Genomic DNA, 18,200 nt, shown 5'->3' on the forward strand with positions numbered 1-18,200 from the left:
AACGCGTGCACAGCGCAGGCACGCACGAGGAATTACTATTTGCACATTAGTAAAACAATTATAAAAAAAAAAAAGTAATTCCTATAAGGAACTATGCACGTAAAAAACAGGCACCTTTAAATGTACCATACAACAAAAGGACGTGAGCGCTTTAACAAAGTAGCCAACCCTTAAATTACATTTTCTCCTTTAATTCTTCCCAGTTTGTGCATCCCAATTCGGTTTACCCTATTTTTTTTTTTTTTTTTTTTTTGCCTCTCACCATTGGTGCTATTTCTGATTGCTTATAGCTCCCATGACCGTTTTCCCACGCATAGAAGCAAATAACTATATACGCACCCGTTTCAGCTCCGTCACCTGTAACATATTCACTATACTTAAGTCCCATCACTACATGTAGGCATAACGCAGTCATTCCTGGTCCTTTAAGTACGAGTGGACATCTGCAAGGGTTAAGCGGAACAAGTGGTAACGACTCATGTTTGTGAATACATGAATCGGTATGCATAAACAGGGAGACTAACTCTTCCCCCGACGGAGCAACTATTACAATCGCGAAAACACGCAAGTTGCAACAAAACGAACAATCGGCGCTCTTTTTTATTTTAAAGGTGCCGCTTCGGAACAACGAATGGTTTTGTTTGGGAAGCTACATGGCAATCGCGCCATTTGATGTAGGTTTATTGGGTTCGAAGCGATTTTGCAGGGGGAGACGCTGACACGTTTCTCTCGTGACTTTCGCGTTTTTTTATTTGGCTTCTTTATCATTTTTGTGCCCCTCTCCCTCTAGTTTTACCTTTAATAATCAGGTGCTGCAGCGGGTTGGGTAGGAACGCGTGGAGAGGCTCGAACGCCGAGGCAACAATATCCCTGCGTGCACGAGGGTGGCATCGAGTTGGGGCAGATGGACAGGGAATGCTTACGTAAAGGTGGAACTCTCTTAACGCTTTTATGACGGTGCTAGCGTCAATGAGGTTACGGTGCCCATGGGCACATATATATGTATACTATATATGTACCCATTTTGCACCCTCATGTGTGCAAAGCACTTACTGAATTCTCTTTTTATGAACCTTCAACAGCCTCTGCTTGTCGCTCATGAACTCTTCTTCGTCGACTTTTCTTTGCATTTCTTCCACCCTCATCAGGGAATCCAAAGATTCCAACACTTCCTGTGTATCCTCCACGGGGGCCTTGCGCGGGGAAATTGAAGAAGCAAATGGAGAAGGGAAGAAACAGAGTTTTTCTTTTTCGTACATTCTTACCCCTCACCATTTACGCAGTTTTTCTTTTTTCTGTTTTTTTCCTTACATGTATATTTATTTTAAAGTCCTCATCACGGTCTATCATTTTTTTTAACTTTGAACGGTTAGCCTAAGCAATAGGTAAGCCAAATTTAGCAAAAGGTTTCTACTTTTAAGAAGCATTATTAGAGTCATTTCGCGATATACTACACAATTTAGCTCCTCAGTTCGCCTTCGTCTCGTTCTTTTAGTCTTTCATTTTTTTCTTTTTTTTTGGTTCTTTTCACATTTAACTTACAGGACTTATGGGAATAATTTTTTCATTTAGAACAAAATTATTCTGAACAACACACCAAAGGAAAAAACAAATGGACACAACAAAATAGTTCATTTTAGCTAGCTCGTTGAGGGAAGTATTTCAAAGTGACAGCGATTTGTGGGGAACTTATAGTGGGTTTATTTAGACTTACACAAATGTATTTTCATATGTGTGTACAACAGTAGTGATGTATAATATTTTCCTTTTAACGTATTTTACCCAAAAGGTGAAGTCACTTTTCTTTGGAGTGATGTTTCTACATTTTCCATTGAACGGGAATAAATAGGACATTTTTGCGCAAGGGGAAAAAAAAAAAAAAAAAAAAAAAAGTTATGTAAATACATCCTTCTAACTAGCTATTTTTTTTTTTTTTTTTTCTTCATTATTGATATAAAAAAAAAAAATATATGAACAGTTCAGAAAATATAACAAGCCATTTACTCACATTTTACAAGTTTGAAGTTGCCTCTACGCGGTACATATTTACAGTGTGCATTTTTGGGTATGTGGTCGATGAGGCCAAAGCTTCCCTTTGCTCTTAATTTTTTTGAATGTGCAATTGTCCATTGTTACTTTACACGTTTTTCATTTCCTTCAAAGGTTTGAGCCACGCGAAAACGTTAAGCTGGATTTTCTGCTTTTATAGAATTTTTAAGTTTTGCAAAAATTTCTACTTTGTTATGAGCTCTACAGCTTAATTGAAGCGGAATTTTTTTGCATATGCGTACGTACAAATTTTATCACCCTTTTTGATGTAACCCAGTTTTTCTTTTTTTTTTTTTTCTTTTTTTTACCTTCCTTTTTTTTTTCCTTTTTTTTCTTCTTTTATTTCTTTCTTTTTTTTTCCTTCCCTTTTTGCCATTTTGGGGTAACCCCTTTCGTGCAACGTGATCCCAAGAATGTTCGCTTAAATGAAGCTTCGTTGTAAGTTCTCTGCTCTTTCTTATATCTAACTTTTTATGCAGATATGGGGAACGGGCAAAAAAGGAAAAAAAAAAACAAAAAAACAGAATTGAACTGATTTGAAATGAGGCGAATCGAACGTGTTACAGCAATTTACGGGGTCACAGAGGGACGTGAAAAAAAGGCCGCAATAGGAGTAAACCCACTGTTGCATAAAACTTTCCTAATTATCCTTCTTTTTTTTAACAACAATTTGAGCAAAATTGCATCATTTTGTTCTGAAGCTTTATATAACTTTTCATGATAATTTTGCAGACTTCTCACTGTTTTTATTTTATTTTATTTTTTTTTTTTTTGTTTTTTCCCTTTGCGCTAATTTACCAATTAAGTGAAATAAAATTTATGAACCATACTCCTTCTATGAACGACCTCACCGACGCTACTACTCTACACACTCTTTTAAAAATTTTCCTTATTGAGATATCGACGAATAACCGAAATGAAGAACTTGGCTTGTTAAGTTTCAAGCGAGTGTCGCTATGGCTTTGTGATTTACACAGGGGATAACTGAACACAGTTGTTCCCCTTTCAGCTGTTTTGTGCACATGTAGTAACTCAGAAGCGTCGAGGCGCAGAAAAAAAAAAAAAAAAATTAATTCACCAATTAACGAAGCGAAGAACACTTTACTCGCTTTATTCCGTGTGTAAATTTTTCCAACACAAAATTTGCCCAACTGTTCCACATGTTTTGAGCAAGTTCGCCACAAACATATATACACACCACAATGTTTTGAAGCACATGACATTCCCATTAGCTTGAAGTTTTACAAACATCTGAGCGAGCCATTTCGACAATTTTGAAATAGAGCTTGCTAAATTTTTTAAGCTTAAAAATAATTTTTTCTTCTGCTCCCCCGCCCTGTTGTGCGCAGCTCTTTAACAACACACGAAGTTATATGTGTGTATAGGTACGCATTGCCCACGCGCATAGAGGGACGCACCTCCACCCATTAAGGGGTAGTACCGCACCACATAGAGGAGACGCATATTGTACGCGCCGCTAATACCCCAAGTTTGCACACCGAAATGGGAAGCGAAAATGTTCTGCAAGGAAACATACTTAGCAAATTATAAAAAGAAGAAAAACCGACTAAGGGAAGTCACCCGAAGATGCCTCAACCTAATCGACTCCAACTACCAGCACTTAACATCGTTCATAGGGAAAAACAACACAGGTGATCTTTTGACAAGCTACCAATTTAGTGACGATGAAATAAAATTCGATTCAGACGAAAATGTATGCAGTAGTGAAATCTACTTCCCAGAAAGCACGTATACTAATAATGACTTTAAAAATTTGCTAGGATGGGTACCCAGAAATTTAGTAGTGGCAGAACCGATCACCACGGATTCCATCCCGTGCGCATTTTTCTTTTCAAAGGATGATGATAAACTAGCAGTAGATAATAAAATAATTTTATACCTGCATAAGTTTAATGAAGATTTAGGCACGATAATCCCAACGGTGAGTGCCCTACATAAAAAATTAAAAATGAACATCATCGCAATGGAGTATTCAGGATATGGGGCCAGTTTCGACACGCATGAACAGAAGCTTGTTTCAATTGTGAACGATTCGTTTACTCTTTTAAAATTTATTGTTAACTTTTTGAAAATTCCGTCTAGAAATATATTCATTTTGTGTTACGACTTTTTGGCTAGCTGCGCTATAGAGGTGGTAAATCGATATGAAGACACGTACGGCAAAAGGGAGTCCCTAGGCGGGCTGGTCCTTATTAAACCCCAGCTGCTGCAAGTTGTTAGCCAGCATACAGTTCTTTCGCCATATGAACAAGATGATAATATCGTGTTAGGGGATAAAGGTCCCATCGGAGTTGTCGCAGGAAAAAGGGGGTTAACTGGTCAGTGTGCAGATGACACTTTTGACGGGGCTGCGCCAGTTGGGGGGGGCATCCTTGAGGGGGATGTTCCACATTGTGAGGATGATCCATTTTGTCAAGATGACCCATTTTGTCCGGATGACCCACATTGTGAGGACGTCCCCTTTTGTGAGGATGCCCCATTTTGCGAGGACGTCCCTTTTTGCGACGGACGGATGAAGAAGGAAAGCCACTACGCGGTTTCCAACGAATCGAAGCAGAAAAACTGCACAGTGACGACTCCCAAAAAATTGTACCACTCTCTTGGATTTAAAAAAGATGAAGAAGTGACCTACAACGTGACGAGCAACAGGGTGAAGAAAAACAACTTTGTAAAAAAAGGAGTCCTTACCATTCGCAGCGATGTATGTAACCGAGCGTGGAAAGGCGCTTCCGTAGGTACCAACTCGTATCAGTCAGGGAATGGCATAATTACTTGTGACATGTCTTTATTTTACAGCGATAGTCAAGGCCCCCCAGGGAGAGAAAATAACAACATACCCAACTCTCTAATGAAGAGGATATTAAAAGATACATTTGATATAAAGCACTCCCTAAATTCAATAAAATCAATTTCATGTTCCATTTTAATTTTCCACCATGAAAATTATTCCTATAAAAATTCGAGCTCATATATTCTGCTGGACAATGCGAAAGAGTGTCACAAGAAGGCAGCTTTTTTATTTGATTTCATGAACGAAGATTTTGTCACGGCCTTCAAGTGGTTCTTCTCGGAAATATCCCATTCGCAGAGGCAAGAAAAGCTGTTTAAAAATTTGCTTTATTTATATGAGCACCCCTCATATGATAGGAAGGACAACGTTGGTATAAATGGCTGTTTGGAGAAGCAACAAAATCGTGTCATTCATGGCGAACATAGGGAAAACACACGTAGCGATTTGGACAAAATGTGTAGCGGTAGCTTTGATTCAACATTTGGCGAACTTGCTGATGGGAGCTTTAACGTACCTCTTAGCAGTAGCGTCAGAAATAGCTTCATCCTCCAGGGGTGCAACGTAAATGACGCCCTAAGCGATAGGGAAGATTCTCCTAAATGTGATGCTCATAGTTGTAGCCCTTCCAACAGCAAGAGTACCATTAACTTACCTGACGAAATTTTCATATGTCCCGAAATGGTTCAGGAAGAGATCCCCTGCAAGGAGGGGGGCGATGTGGGGAGTTAACCCCCTCCTCCGAGTGGCACATTCCTTGTGCGACTTGCAAGGAGCACTTTTAACACTGATAATTGATGCGTACCTTGGTACCTTTTCACTTCATGTAGTACCCCCCGACGTGTCTCACCCTTTCGTGTCGGCCATCCAGCAACAGTGACAGGAGGCAGGGCTGACACCGGTCTGCTTTATACAACACGTGCATGCTACACTTTTGTTCCATCCTGAACGATGTGTAGAATGCCTTTCCATAAGTGTATATTAGATGGCAAGTTTTTTTCCGCGTCCATTTTTCGGTGGCACTTCACCACCCCCCCACACACACACCTTTTTTTTTTGTGCATTTTTGGCTTTTGAATTGATACCGTTATTTTTACTTTAATTTTTACTGCGATTCTGTTTATCATTAAATTTTTGAATTTGATGCGTTGCTGCTGCAATTTGGATTTGCTTTTATCCCCGCAGTTGTGCTTATATTTTGTTCCCCTCAGTCGTTTTTTTCACCACGACGTTGTGATTTATGTGTGCGGTTGGGCAAGTGACTAAACGGTTAAGCGAACGGAAAATATTTTTTATTTTTTATTTATTATTTTTATTTTTTTTTTGTGCATCTCCCCATGAGAGACGTTTCCCGTTAAATCTTCCTCCCAACGAAGTTTTTAATTTCCTTTTTTCCTTCCTCGTCCAAAGGAAAAAGCGGCACGTTGACTGCAGACATTGAAGCTCGCCTTGCTGTATATACAGGAACGCAAAAATAATCTTTTTTTTTTTTCCCCTATTTTACGCAAAGCGCTGATCTTTTAATGAGCGCATAAATGTGAAAATACATTAGCGTGATAATAGACTCACTTCTATGCATGTCCAATTGTGTGATTAATTTTTCGAATGATTGCAACGCTGCTTTTCAAATCAGTGTAACAGTTGTCTTGTTGTTTTTTGCCTGCACGGATTTTTTTTTTTTTTTTTTTTCTCCCCCCTTTTCGCTTGTTTTCCCCCACTATCACACAGCATAGCTAGCACCCCTATATTCACTGCTTCCCCGCAAAAATGAAAGGCGCGTGCGTACTTGTCTGTTCCTTCCTTTTGTTTGTTGTTTCGCAGGACATTTGCGTTTGCTACAAAAATCCTCGCTTCAGTTCCCTGGCGACCGAGTCGAAAAAGGACTTATCGGAGTAATGGGCAAGAGGAAATTTCCAGTCCACAGAAGGATAAAATTCCAACGCATTTTACACCTCCATGTGTTCCCTTCCATTTCTGCGTGCCCCCAACCGATGGGGTATAAGCAAAAGTTCACCGCCTCCTTTTTAGGGACTTGAGCGAATTGAACAAACTAAACGAAGAACTAATTTCGAACGAAAGAGAAGATGAAGACGACGACGAGGATGACTATGAAGAGGAAAATCTCGAAAATTCCAATTTTGATGATATAGCTCGGGAGAGCCTCGAAAATGTGAGTCCTACTTTTAAGTGCCAGGATTTTCACTCTCACTTGCGCAACTGTATGCTCACATATGAATAGCCATTTTCTCCTTTTTCTTTAAAAGGCTGAGGGGCAGGCAACTGTCGACCTGGAAAATGTAGAAATGGATAAACTCCTGGACGAAGGTTTTTTTTTTTTTTTTTTTTTTTTTTCCTCTACCCCTCCTTAGCACCCCTATAATTATCTACCTTCACACGCATTGCCCATTTAACCCTTTTAAGAAATATTCAGGATAATTCAGGAACGGCTGAAAAAGTTATGGTTAGGCAGGAGGGCACCAACTGTTGAGCGTGCCATTTTAGTGTGCCATTTTAGCGTTGCCAAATTTGGCCTTCTTATGGTGCCCCCATTTAGGTACATTGGGAGGTGCAGGAGGAACTACTCCGATGTCTGTCCTTTGGGTTAGCAAGGAGGGAGAAAGAAAACACATTGCTTGAAAAGGCGAAATGAAGGATCGTCCACCTCACAATGAGAAACAGAATTCCCCATTTGCTTGCTAACATTTTGAAATGCAAGAAAAAAAAAGGATGAGGATAAATGTTTGCCCTTGTGCCAAATTTCACAGTGGAATGCCTGCCTCCACAGTAACGCAGTTTTATAGGTGACTACAATCCCATTAGCATTTTGCTTTTTTCTTTTTTAAGGGTGGAAAGTATCCGCTTATGATGAGAATCTTTGCATCCCACCTGAAACGTACGAAGGACCGTAAGTTCTCCAAAAAAAAGAAAAGACTCATCCTGGCGTAGTGCAGTTACCCCTATATGTGTGTTCACCCGTTTGCTTTGCGTGCTACTGGTCTTTCTTTGCATGCCACTCGTCTTTCTTTGCCTATGTTATGTATTCCACCGCTACCCCCTCGGGGCAGATGCAGATCGATAGATTTTTCGAACAGCACACATGTCGACAAGGAGCTTTTCGCGTGGAAGTGCGAAGTGGAGTGGCCCTGCACGAACCGTAAGAGCAGAAGTTTCTTGTTGGGGAGAAGCGAAGTGGGGCACCACCCCTTCTCTGTATAATCACTTTGGTAAAACGATGCAGCTGTTTTTCACTAACGTGATGGAAAAAAAAAAAAACCATTACTGCAAACGCTTTCCCTTTTTTAAGCCCCCAAATTAAGAGTCATGGAAAAGTGCCCCTTCAGATGGACCCTCGTGGGGAGTAATTTGTGCATAGCGCCGGAGGTAAGTGCCGACTGCTCAGCGCAGTTTGTTCATCTGGCGAGGCGAAAAAAGAAAAAAAAAAGTAGACATATGGGCAGATATGCTTCGTATACCTGCAAACGGGTTTCACCTGGTGCTCGAATGCTGCGTGTAGGAGGATAAGACACATGTCATAGTAAAACCTGCAGCCTCGCACGCATATGCACTGTCTAACTTTAAAAGTTGTGAATGGGGAAATGCTTCAGATAAAATTCATGGCGCGGATATTTTTCCACCCATTTGAAGGATTACATTGGGAGGTGCTCCCCCGCCATGGACTTCGCAAATTACGATTACGAGACACGCGTTAGATGGGCCACTGAATGTAAAAGGAGAAATGAGAAATGAGAAAAAGGGGAAGAAAATAACCCCCGAGGGGATAGATAAAAAGGCACATGCCTTTACCCGAACAGTTATCTACTTCTCTCTTTCTACCATGGATGAGTGCACCATTTTGACATTTTTTTCTTGCGCGTCGTTTGAACCATATTTAGGTAACGTCCAGTGGGCTCCTCTACCTCCACCTAAGATTGCAAAATCGAAGGACGCAATTTTGAGGGCCTCCTCCGGGGGCCCCGTGGAAGAAAGTGGAAACATTATAAAAATTGTCCCAAAAAAGTGATTTTTTTTTTTTTTTTAAATTTGAAGCAAATGTTGTTCCTCTTTTTCTTCCCATAAATGTGCTTGTCCGTTTTCATAAAATGGTCAATTGTTTGAGTATCACTTATTTTTAAAAATACAAAGTTTTATTAAAAATGTAAAAATTTTACAAAGTGGTATATGTTAATTAAAAAAAAAAAAAATTATGAACAAAGCATCCGGGAAGGGTGTGTGTGTGGAGGACAACTTGGGGTAGGGAAAAGTAAATTTTGTGTGAACAAAAAAGGGGGCCCCTAAATTTTTGCCATAAATGTGAGAGAATTTCACAGAAGTGACATTTTATCATATGCAAATGGGCAATATAGGGCCGCGAATAAACGCAAATGCTTATATTCAAATGGTGGAAAAAAAAAATTAGCTGATTTGAGGTTTCCCAAACGGCATGCTGCTAATTTCCAGAGTTACTGATTTTTTAATTTTAACAGATTGTTGTTAATTTCTGTCTTTACTTCCTCCGGGTTTAAGTTTAGCGGATCTTCCAGCTCGTTTTGGAATCCTGGGATGCAGCCATTTTTGCACTTACACGTTCCCCCCAGGTAGGACGGGATGTTCTGCAAAAGGGAAAAGAAATAAAACAAAATAAAAAACATGGCTTGCGTTTCCGTTTGCGCTTTCGATTGCTCTTGCGCGTGGAGATGGGCGCTTCTGCCACGTCCGCATATGCCCCCCCGAGGGGCATTTCCCTAACTGTCTATCCTTCGCGACTTACATTTTTATCGACTAGTACAGAGAACCACTCGCAATCGGCAGGCTCCTTGTTTGAAATAACTTTGGGGATTTCCAATTTGTTCAGCGTCCTGCGGCTTATCCCGAAGGCCTTAAGAGTTTCTATGGTTATTCTTATGTAGGACGGCGCGTTTATTAGGTACTGAAGGGAAGGGGCGGGAGAAGCGACATCACGCAGTGTTAATGAGTGCGTATGAGAAAGGATGTACTCGAAGAGGAGTTTCAGTGGGAAGGTGCTCCTCTGTACATGCCCGATCAAATGCAGTGGGCGCTCTTCACCCTCCGTGTTTGTATGCGTATCTACGTATCTGCATGTTTGCCGCCCAACGCGAAGACGTACCGTTTTGCCAACCAGCTGGGGATGCAGAAATTCGGAGAGCTTTGACGTGTTGGCAAAAACCCTCAGAAATCGCCTATCAAATTTTTTCAACATAAATCCCTTCAAGTCGATAAAGCGGAAGGTCCGGCAAATGAAGTTGTATTTTTTTGTGTGCTCATTACATACTACGAATTCGTGTTCATTGGAATAGACAATATAATCAATTAGAATGTTTTCTGGGACGTGGTCAAGGAGAAGGGTAAAATTACATAACTTTAGTCTGCCAATAACAATTGGTTGCTTATCTATGGTGCACTTATGCTTACATGCAGCTAGGGACTTTTTTATGAGGGAATAATATGGCTTTATTCTAATTGGCAATATAACGTCTTCATCCGTTTTGAAGGATACTTTTTTATTTTTTAGTAATGGCTGAATGTTGGTTTTCCTCCAAAGAATTGCTTTTTCAATGGAGTTTGCCGCTTCATCTAACTTCTCTCCATAGGAAAGAATGTACCTTACTAGTATCGAATCCTCCGTTTTTTCGCTGATATTTTTTGTGTTTAGGATGGACTTTATTTTCTTTATTTGTTCTCCATATTTCTTTATGAGTGCATCTAAGTTAGATGACAGCGTCCCCGCGTCCAAAGTCATATTTACCTTTTCCGGGGCACTTGGGGAGAGGGCGGTCGCCAGGGGTGCACAAAAAGGGGAATCTGAATTTTCCGTTTCGGCGAGGGGGTAATGCAACTGAGGAGTGCATGTGTTGCGGAGAGTACTCCGTTCAGTGCTCCGGTGAGAGCTCCGTTGAGTGCTCCTTTCCTGGGCTCGCTAGTACGCACACGCAGCCTCCTCTCTCCGCGTGAACGTTCTTTCCTTTCCCTTTTTTTTGAACCCTTTTTGAAGAAAAAAAGGAAAACACGTTAAAGGGAAAGGAAAAATTTCGCACAGTGTCATATGTTAACAAATTTTAAACATGTGGTTTCCCTGCATTTAAAAAAAAAAAACAAAAAAAAAACAAAGCAAAGCAAAGCAATGCAAAGCAGCTACTAACAAAACTCAAGGTGATCTAACAAAGCGTATAATACTTCACACGGATGGACACAATTTCGCATAATTTGGTGAACTTTGCGCAATTTTATCGAATTGTGTAGGTATACGTCACAATTTTGTCATGTGCGCTTTCCCCCCTCTACGTGTACAAAGATGCGCGTAGTCATATGTTGGGAACAAAAAAAAGGAAAAGAAAAAATAAAAGGGAAAGGGAAAGGAAAATCCCAACCTAACAATATGCTATTAAATCCAATTGGCACGTTATTAAAGGGCACAAAAAAGGGACAAAGTTGGACAAAAAGGGTGAATAAAAAGGGGGGAGAAAAAAAAGAAAAACATTACATTATTACACTGCAATATAGTACGCTGTAATATAGTACGCTGCAATATAGTACGCTGCAATATAGTACGCGGCAATGCAGTACACTGCAGTACATTGCGCTTCCGCTGTGCACTGCCGCTATACACTTGGTGACTGCAAAGGAATTAACTGCACAATAATCAACCATGCCAGAAACAAGCGAGAAAATTAGACAAATAAAGTTAAAATGGGTCCAAGTGCGAATGTAAGGCATTTTTTCATCTTAATCAAACACACTCATTTAAAAAGTGAAAAACAGTTTCCCCCTTGTGTGTTACTTGAAAAAAAAAAAAAAAAAAAAAAAAATATGCACATATATACATAACTTTAAAATGTGCATATGGAAGGATTAAGGCCCACGCTGCGCCACTAAGTCTCCATAAAAATTTACAAACATATTTGCATACATAAATGTAGTGTTCGCGTAATGGAGAAACGTCAAAATGGGCATTTGACGTAACAACCGAGGCGATTTTGCGGGTGCCTAAAAAATCACTGCTTTTTTTTTTTTTTTATAATACATAAAGTTTGCTAAGCGGAAACGATAACGTGTGACGTTCGACAGGGGTGTAAAGAAAACACGGGGTCAATGAAGCGGGCTGAAAAAAGGACTGCACTACAAGGTGTTGGGACGAACTACAATGTGTGTGGGGAAGCCAAAATGGGAAAAGACCCATACTGTGTTGCACAAATGGGGCAAAATGGCAACACTGAAATGGGGTGACACGAATGAGACAGTGGAGACACGTAAGATGTGGCAGGAAAATACGACAATGGGGAGTTGCGGTGGGTCAAAACGTGACAACGCGAGCACAAGCGGGGAAACAGGTGAGCACATTCCTTTTACGCATCGTAAAAAAAAAAAAAAAAAAAAAAAAAAAGCATGTACAGGTGAACGCTTAAATGAATGAATGAATTAAAACAAAGTTGAAAGCAAATGGCTAAACGTGTTCCCCCGTTTTGTAAAGCTCTTTTCTCAGATTCCTACATGTGCGTATACACACTGGGATGGTATAAAATGGGAGTGTCACACGTGGTCGGTCAGGTTATAGTTATATGTTTGAGAAAATGCATTCACGTAAAGAAGAAGGTTGGCCAGTCCTCCCATGTTGCCTATATATGTATGTACATACTTGGACGAGTCAAATTTGCGTACGTCGTCAAGCTGCTTCTTTCACGTAAACACACATAAAAAAATACGCAGCGCGTGTCATATAAATGTGAGTACATGGAACTATAAATGATTCAAAGAGGCCGTTTCGTTTTGGCTTCCTTAAATGTTTATCATCTTAAAAGAAGGCGTCAAATCGTGAAAGCGTGAAAAGGTGAAAAGATAAAAACAACCATATGAAAATGTACATGTATAAATCACAGCAAAGCTATTGCTATATGCATAAAAAAGGTAACCATATATGTACGCACGTGTATGTATATTGACGTACGTTGCTTCATCCCAAGTGATGGGTACAACCTCCTCACAAGTTGGCTTTTTATGCTTAATGTATAACATACATGGATTATCACCCCAATGAGAAGCAGCAGCCTTTTTTTCAGCGTAAATAATATAGCACAAGAAAAAAAAAAAAAAATGTTATTCCGTTTTGTTTCCCCCTCTTTTTTTTTTTTTTTTTTTATCCCATTTTAAGCTTGGCTTTTCCCAACCTGGCTCCGTATAAAAAAAATTAACCAAATGGGGCATTAATTTGTGCTTGCCATTACCACAATATATGTGAAGTTATTGCAAAAAGTAATACATTTCCGTGCGTGCTGGCCAAAAATATGTGCAAAAAGGCACTGTAATTTTCAATGCATTTTTGGATGCCTGCCATTTTGCGTACATATGTAAATAACACAGTACACTGGTTTCGCAGAAGGTTGAATGTGCCACGGCAGGGATGCAAAGACTGCTCGTTTGCGTGAACTGATCGACGGCAAAAATGGTGGCGCCAGTTAATCGCCGCAATGCCACATTCATGGCCCTCGAATGAGCGTTTAAGTTAGCGAAGAAGAAGCACTCACCGCTATCGTTACAACATAATGCGCAATTTTAAGTTTCACCTCCGTTTTTTCTTGGAAGAAGGAAATGAAAAATTCGCGAGCGCCTCGATTTTGGCGAAGTGCACATAAGTAGCGCGGGCGCGTATAACCATACGTTATACGCTTGAATGGAATACCCACGGAAAATTCCCATTCGTTTGCAGACCACATTTGCGAGCCTTCTTTTGCCCCCCTTTGCATACATACATGTGTATATGTGTGTATGTGCACACGTACCTGTACATGTACATGCACCTATTGTACATGTTATCATGTTCCCTTTTTTTCACCACCCACGCCCGCGTTCATCTGTCGTTTCGCACGAATTCACAAATGTGACCAGATGTCCCCCCCCACATGCTCACTTGTCACCTCTCACCGCACACTTCTCACTGCGCACTTTTGTCTGCTCCCCCAACTTATAAGCAACGGAAAGTGTAAAAAATGGACCCAAGTGCTTATAAAAACTTCCCCGTTTTCTATCTGAAGCGGAAAGGTACGCGGAGAGAAAGGTGAAGGGTGAAGGGGGAGCCACCGCAAAAGAGAGACCGCAAAAGAGAGACCGCAAAAGAGAGACCGCAAAAGAGAGACCGCAAAAGAGAGACCGCAAAAGAGAGACCGCAAAAGAGAGACCGCAAAAAAGAGACCGCAAAAAAGAGACCGCAAAAAAGAGACCGCAAAAAAGAGACCGCAAAAAAGAGACCGCAAAATGTAGGCAATTGGCCATCCCCCGTCAACCGTCTCAAACGATTGACACGACAGAAAGGGAGTTACCGAACGATGCGCAAATATCATATGAATGCCTCTCCTTCTTCTCCTCCCCTTTTCCCACATGTACCCCCAAAAGAACCAGTAAGCGTGGAGAACGAGAAGTTAACGCCCAACCTAAACACCCTAGAAGAGTACATTGATAACTGCTTCAGCAATTTGCCTTACCAAGAACTAACCGTAGATAAAAAAAAAAAGTTCCAAATCGAAAGCTTATGTGATTTTTTTGTTTTTTACAACTGCGATAGGGTTATATGCTCCTTGGTAGAGAAACACTGTAAAAATAAAACGCTCTCCTTTTTTAGCAACTTGTGTGAAAAAATAGACAGTCAGTACTTTAAAAATGGGGGTCATTTTTTAAATCATTTTGTAGACACATGGAATAATTTTTCGTCCGTTGTAGTTCATTTGGACGATTTGTTCAAGTCCTTTAAAACGTATAATAAAATCGCCTGCTCCAGTTTTGAGTGCCCTTCATACATATTTAATAATTTGTGGAAGAAGTGCATAAATAGGTATGTGCTTGTGAAGAGGATCCTCATTCGCAGCGCTTGTGATTATTTAAAATGCGACAAGGTGTTTTGTGAGAGGAAGTTTTATCAGTACATTTGTATGAACATGAACGATGACGCTTTGGAGGGCAGGGAGAATGAACGCGATGAGGCTTTCCTTTCCCGTGCAGCGGTGAGAGCGGGGGGAAGTCTCGTAGGGGGTCGCAAAGAGAGCGCAGTCGGTACGGGCAGTTGCAGCGGAGATATCTCCACTCTGCAGAACCGTCGGAGCGGAAGTTCTAACAAGGGCAGTGGAAATGTGAAGAAGCACTCCGTTTCGTTCAAGATCGACGAGGGCGACAGCGGGAAAGGCTGTGACAGCGCTGGAGAGGAAGTAAAAATAGGGGAGCCTGCAAAGGGAAGAGGCATCAGTGATACTGCACATGGTGGTACGTCCTCCCAGGTTAATACACACATGGGGATGGAAAAAGAGCAGAGTAACAATTTGCATGCGAATAACTCTAGCAATGGCCTCTGCGTTACTGGCGAGGGAACGAAGGAGACCCAAATCGATGACAATCTCCTGTGCGCGGGCCTCAGGATCATAGACATGCTGGGACTGTATGACGAATTTGAGCAGACGTACAAAAAGGACACACAGGAGTACTACGTGGAGAAGTTGAAGGAGCATTTGTCGAAGGATGGAATTGACCCAGAGAAGGAGGAGGATGCCCAAATGAAGAAGCCCAACGCGAAATGTGAGAAGCCCAACGCGAAATGTGAGAAGCCAAGCGCGAAATGTGAGAAGCCCAACGCGAAACGTGACCTTCCCGAGGAAATCGAAAATTACCTGTGCCACGAACAAATGAGGTGTAGGAAATTTTTAAAAGAAGAAACCGAAATAGCCATCTTAAAAATGCTAAAGGAAATGCTAATAGTAAGAAATAAAGAAGTACTTTTTAAAAACGTGTACCTAAAGCATTATATTGAAAATGAGAAGTATGATAGTCTGAGGATGCTTTATTTATTTTCGCTTCACATGAATGACACGGAACATTTCTGCGACATATTCTTCAAAGCAGTGGAGGAAATAGGCCTTGACATAATAAACGAGGTGCTAAAAAAGAGAGACAATTTGAATACCCTCTACGATGCTCTCATACGGTTAGTAAATTATAAACTGAACATAGATAGAGTGATTATCATCTCCTTTCGGTATTCTTCCTTCTTTACCAACAAGTGGAAAGAAGTTTTCGAGCATTTTCTCAACAAGGGAACCCATGCGGAGAATTACATGCCAGTGATACTCAGCATTTATTTGAACAATTTGCTGATGATGTATAATACAGGCCTGAAAAAGCTCAGGAAATATTACATACTAAATAAACAGTTGAGGAGGGGAAGGAGCAGGAAAAATAACTTACTGTTTGAAAAAAACTGGTACAGTTTTTGCAACGAATCTGTTATCCAGGGGGTGGAGCAGGAGAGCTCAATTTCGACGGACAGCGATACCATGATGGTGGTCAAAAAGTATATAAAAAATAAAAACAGGAAGAGAAAATTGCTGCACAGGGTGGTGCATACCGGTGAGGAAGCTGGCCATCGGGATGACCAACCTGGGGAAGATCCCAACCACAGCAGCGACAGTTGTGATGAAGAAATGATACACGCTCACACGGAAAAAATGGAAAAGCTATTTAAAAAGTACCACGACGTAGGGAAGTACATTATAAACACAGTCACCATAATTCTAAGCCTTTTTAAATACCTAAGTGATAAAGAAAAATTCGAGAAATATTTTCGAACTTTCATGTGTAAACGATTAATAAATGATAAAAATTTTAACATCGTTTTGGATGTGAAAGTTTTTAAAACTCTTAAAAAAGAATGTGGTCCGCAGTTTACCAAAAAAATTGAAACCATACTGAAGGATATGAAATTTTCATGTAAAGGCATGCAGGATTTTTACAAGGAAACCTCCCACGATGGAATAAAATTGCTCAAAAAAAAAAAGTACGCCGTTAACGTTATATATAACGATGTGTGGGAACACAACAAATTAGAAGGTGAAATAATTTACCCCGAAGCTATCAGGTTATGTAATGACTACTTTTGCAAATATTACGCACTTGCGAATAAGGCAAAAAATATCAAGTTCCTTCCGTTATATGGACTATGCACTTTGAAAGTCGATTTTGGGAAGGTAAAAGGGAAAAAATTTCCTTCTTCGAGTGGCTCCTCTTGGGAACGTGTAGACCATCGTGAAGTGGGCAGTCGAGTGGGAAAGCATACACCATGTGGGGAAAGGGGCACCAGAGGTGCTAGCAGAAGTGGCAGGAGCGGCCCCCCAGAGGATAAACACAATGCTCATAATGATGAGTATTGCCAAAATGAGAGGTTCCTTTTCACCGTAACCACTTTACAAGCAACCGTTTTGCTGCTATTCAATGAGAGGCCCCAATACAGCATATGCGAATTGACCAGCCTGACGGGATTCTCCAGGGAACATTTAATAGAGTACTTACAAGCCATATACACTGGAGACGAAACGAACATTTTGATTTATGACGAAGCGTATGAAAATTTTCAGCTAAATGTGAACTTCCAAACGGAGAATAAATATTTAGTGGTCAACTACTCAGACCAGACGTATAAGGACAACACAGCCATTCCTGCGTTGACACAGGACGACCTGGAGTTGGAGGACAGGAGCCTACACATGGATGCCTCCATCGTGAAGTTCTTAAAAACGTGTGGAAAAGCATCCGAGAGGGACATTTGTGCGCATACTCGCCAAAAAGTTAACAATTGCACGAATGAGCAAATTAAAAGCAGGTTGGCCTCCCTCATTAATAGGGAGTTTATTTTTTTGCAAAATAATATTTACTATTTTGAGTTGTGAGGGGGGAGGTACACAAGATGTGACACTCTTCGAGGGAGCAATTTCTTTATCCTTTTTTTTTTTTTTTAATTAAAAACATCCGTGGGGAATTAGGTCTTTTTCCCTCGCTTTGCATTGCATTCCTTGGTGAGTCAACGCATTTTTGCCCTCCCCCCCTGGGCTGTAAAGATGTTCCCCTTTTGGGATTAACCCCTCCTCTTAAATGTTCCGATTGCGGTATCCCTATCATGTGCGTACTCTCGTGCGCCCTTTGAATCAGCAACACCTTATGGCAATCCACAGGGCTGCCTTCCAAAGTTAAGCTTGGTTAAATTTCTTAACAAAAAAACGTTCGACGTTATACTGAACAGTTTTCATTTCAAATTGCGTAGAAAAAAAAAGGTTAAGCAGTTTATAAAAATAAATGACTAATATTTTTTTTATCCTTGGGTTTTAAATCAAAAGGGGGGAACATAAATAATGCGCACACATGTGCAGCACACGTGTGTGAAAAAAAAAAAAGATAGTCACCTGCATACCTGTATGCACATGTTGACAAAAGGAGAATTCAAAAACAAATGTAACATTACAACATTGCAACATGACTTATGACGAGCATACTAACACTTGATCAGTCATAGGCGCAA

The 18,200-nt window shown here is 40.6% G+C and overlaps 5 protein-coding genes across 5 annotated transcripts; 3 read left to right on the forward strand and 2 right to left on the reverse strand.

Annotated features, from left to right (window-relative positions):
* Positions 1-38: 38 nt before the first annotated feature.
* PVX_114610 (hypothetical protein, conserved) lies at positions 39-1,862 on the reverse strand. The gene is made up of 5 exons (XM_001616260.1): positions 1,543-1,862; positions 1,312-1,374; positions 1,054-1,193; positions 797-870; positions 39-443 (listed from the first exon to the last, which is right to left on the reverse strand). The coding sequence occupies exons 1-5, from the start codon at positions 1,633-1,635 to the stop codon at positions 412-414; spliced, it is 402 nt and encodes a 133-aa protein (XP_001616310.1). The 5' UTR covers positions 1,636-1,862; the 3' UTR covers positions 39-411.
* A 1,410-nt stretch (positions 1,863-3,272) lies between these two features.
* Positions 3,273-5,590, forward strand: PVX_114605 (hypothetical protein, conserved; the record flags this gene model as incomplete). The annotated part of the gene is made up of 1 exon (XM_001616259.1): positions 3,273-5,590. The coding sequence occupies exon 1, from the start codon at positions 3,566-3,568 to the stop codon at positions 5,588-5,590; it is 2,025 nt and encodes a 674-aa protein (XP_001616309.1). The 5' UTR covers positions 3,273-3,565.
* Positions 5,591-6,547: 957 nt separating this feature from the next.
* PVX_114600 (Plasmodium falciparum CPW-WPC domain containing protein) lies at positions 6,548-9,046 on the forward strand. Its single transcript, XM_001616258.1, has 8 exons — positions 6,548-6,750; positions 6,887-7,028; positions 7,123-7,183; positions 7,280-7,319; positions 7,413-7,459; positions 7,703-7,763; positions 7,924-8,012; positions 8,163-9,046. The coding sequence occupies exons 1-8, from the start codon at positions 6,626-6,628 to the stop codon at positions 8,378-8,380; spliced, it is 783 nt and encodes a 260-aa protein (XP_001616308.1). The 5' UTR covers positions 6,548-6,625; the 3' UTR covers positions 8,381-9,046.
* A 272-nt stretch (positions 9,047-9,318) lies between these two features.
* On the reverse strand, positions 9,319-10,616 carry PVX_114595 (Sec14-like cytosolic factor or phosphatidylinositol/phosphatidylcholine transfer protein, putative; the record flags this gene model as incomplete). The annotated part of the gene is made up of 3 exons (XM_001616257.1): positions 9,319-9,468; positions 9,627-9,785; positions 9,984-10,616. 3 exons carry the CDS (start codon positions 10,614-10,616, stop codon positions 9,319-9,321), a joined length of 942 nt encoding a protein of 313 aa, XP_001616307.1.
* A 3,241-nt stretch (positions 10,617-13,857) lies between these two features.
* On the forward strand, positions 13,858-17,574 carry PVX_114590 (hypothetical protein, conserved; the record flags this gene model as incomplete). Its single annotated transcript, XM_001616256.1, has 2 exons — positions 13,858-13,909; positions 14,261-17,574. The coding sequence occupies 2 exons, from the start codon at positions 13,858-13,860 to the stop codon at positions 17,572-17,574; spliced, it is 3,366 nt and encodes a 1,121-aa protein (XP_001616306.1).
* Positions 17,575-18,200: the final 626 nt, after the last annotated feature.

This window comes from Plasmodium vivax, chromosome 11, assembly GCF_000002415.2.
Source record: "Plasmodium vivax chromosome 11, whole genome shotgun sequence".
NCBI lineage: Eukaryota > Apicomplexa > Aconoidasida > Haemosporida > Plasmodiidae > Plasmodium > Plasmodium vivax.

What these genes read in the sequence shown, in the direction of transcription:
- PVX_114610 (XM_001616260.1), bottom strand. Translation starts at nt 1,635, where the DNA reads ATGAACTATTTTGTTGTGTCCATTTGTTTTTTCCTTTGGTGTGTTGTT. An exon ending in GTTCATAAAAAGAGAATTCA is followed by an intron (nt 871 to 1,053) that starts GTAAGTGCTTTG and finishes TCGTGCACGCAG; the next exon opens with GGATATTGTTGCCTCGGCGT. An exon ending in GCAGCACCTGATTATTAAAG is followed by an intron (nt 444 to 796) that starts GTAAAACTAGAG and finishes TAACCCTTGCAG; the next exon opens with ATGTCCACTCGTACTTAAAG.
- PVX_114600 (XM_001616258.1), top strand. Translation starts at nt 6,626, where the DNA reads ATGAAAGGCGCGTGCGTACTTGTCTGTTCCTTCCTTTTGTTTGTTGTT. An exon ending in GGATAAACTCCTGGACGAAG is followed by an intron (nt 7,184 to 7,279) that starts GTTTTTTTTTTT and finishes AACCCTTTTAAG; the next exon opens with AAATATTCAGGATAATTCAG. An exon ending in GAACGGCTGAAAAAGTTATG is followed by an intron (nt 7,320 to 7,412) that starts GTTAGGCAGGAG and finishes GCCCCCATTTAG; the next exon opens with GTACATTGGGAGGTGCAGGA.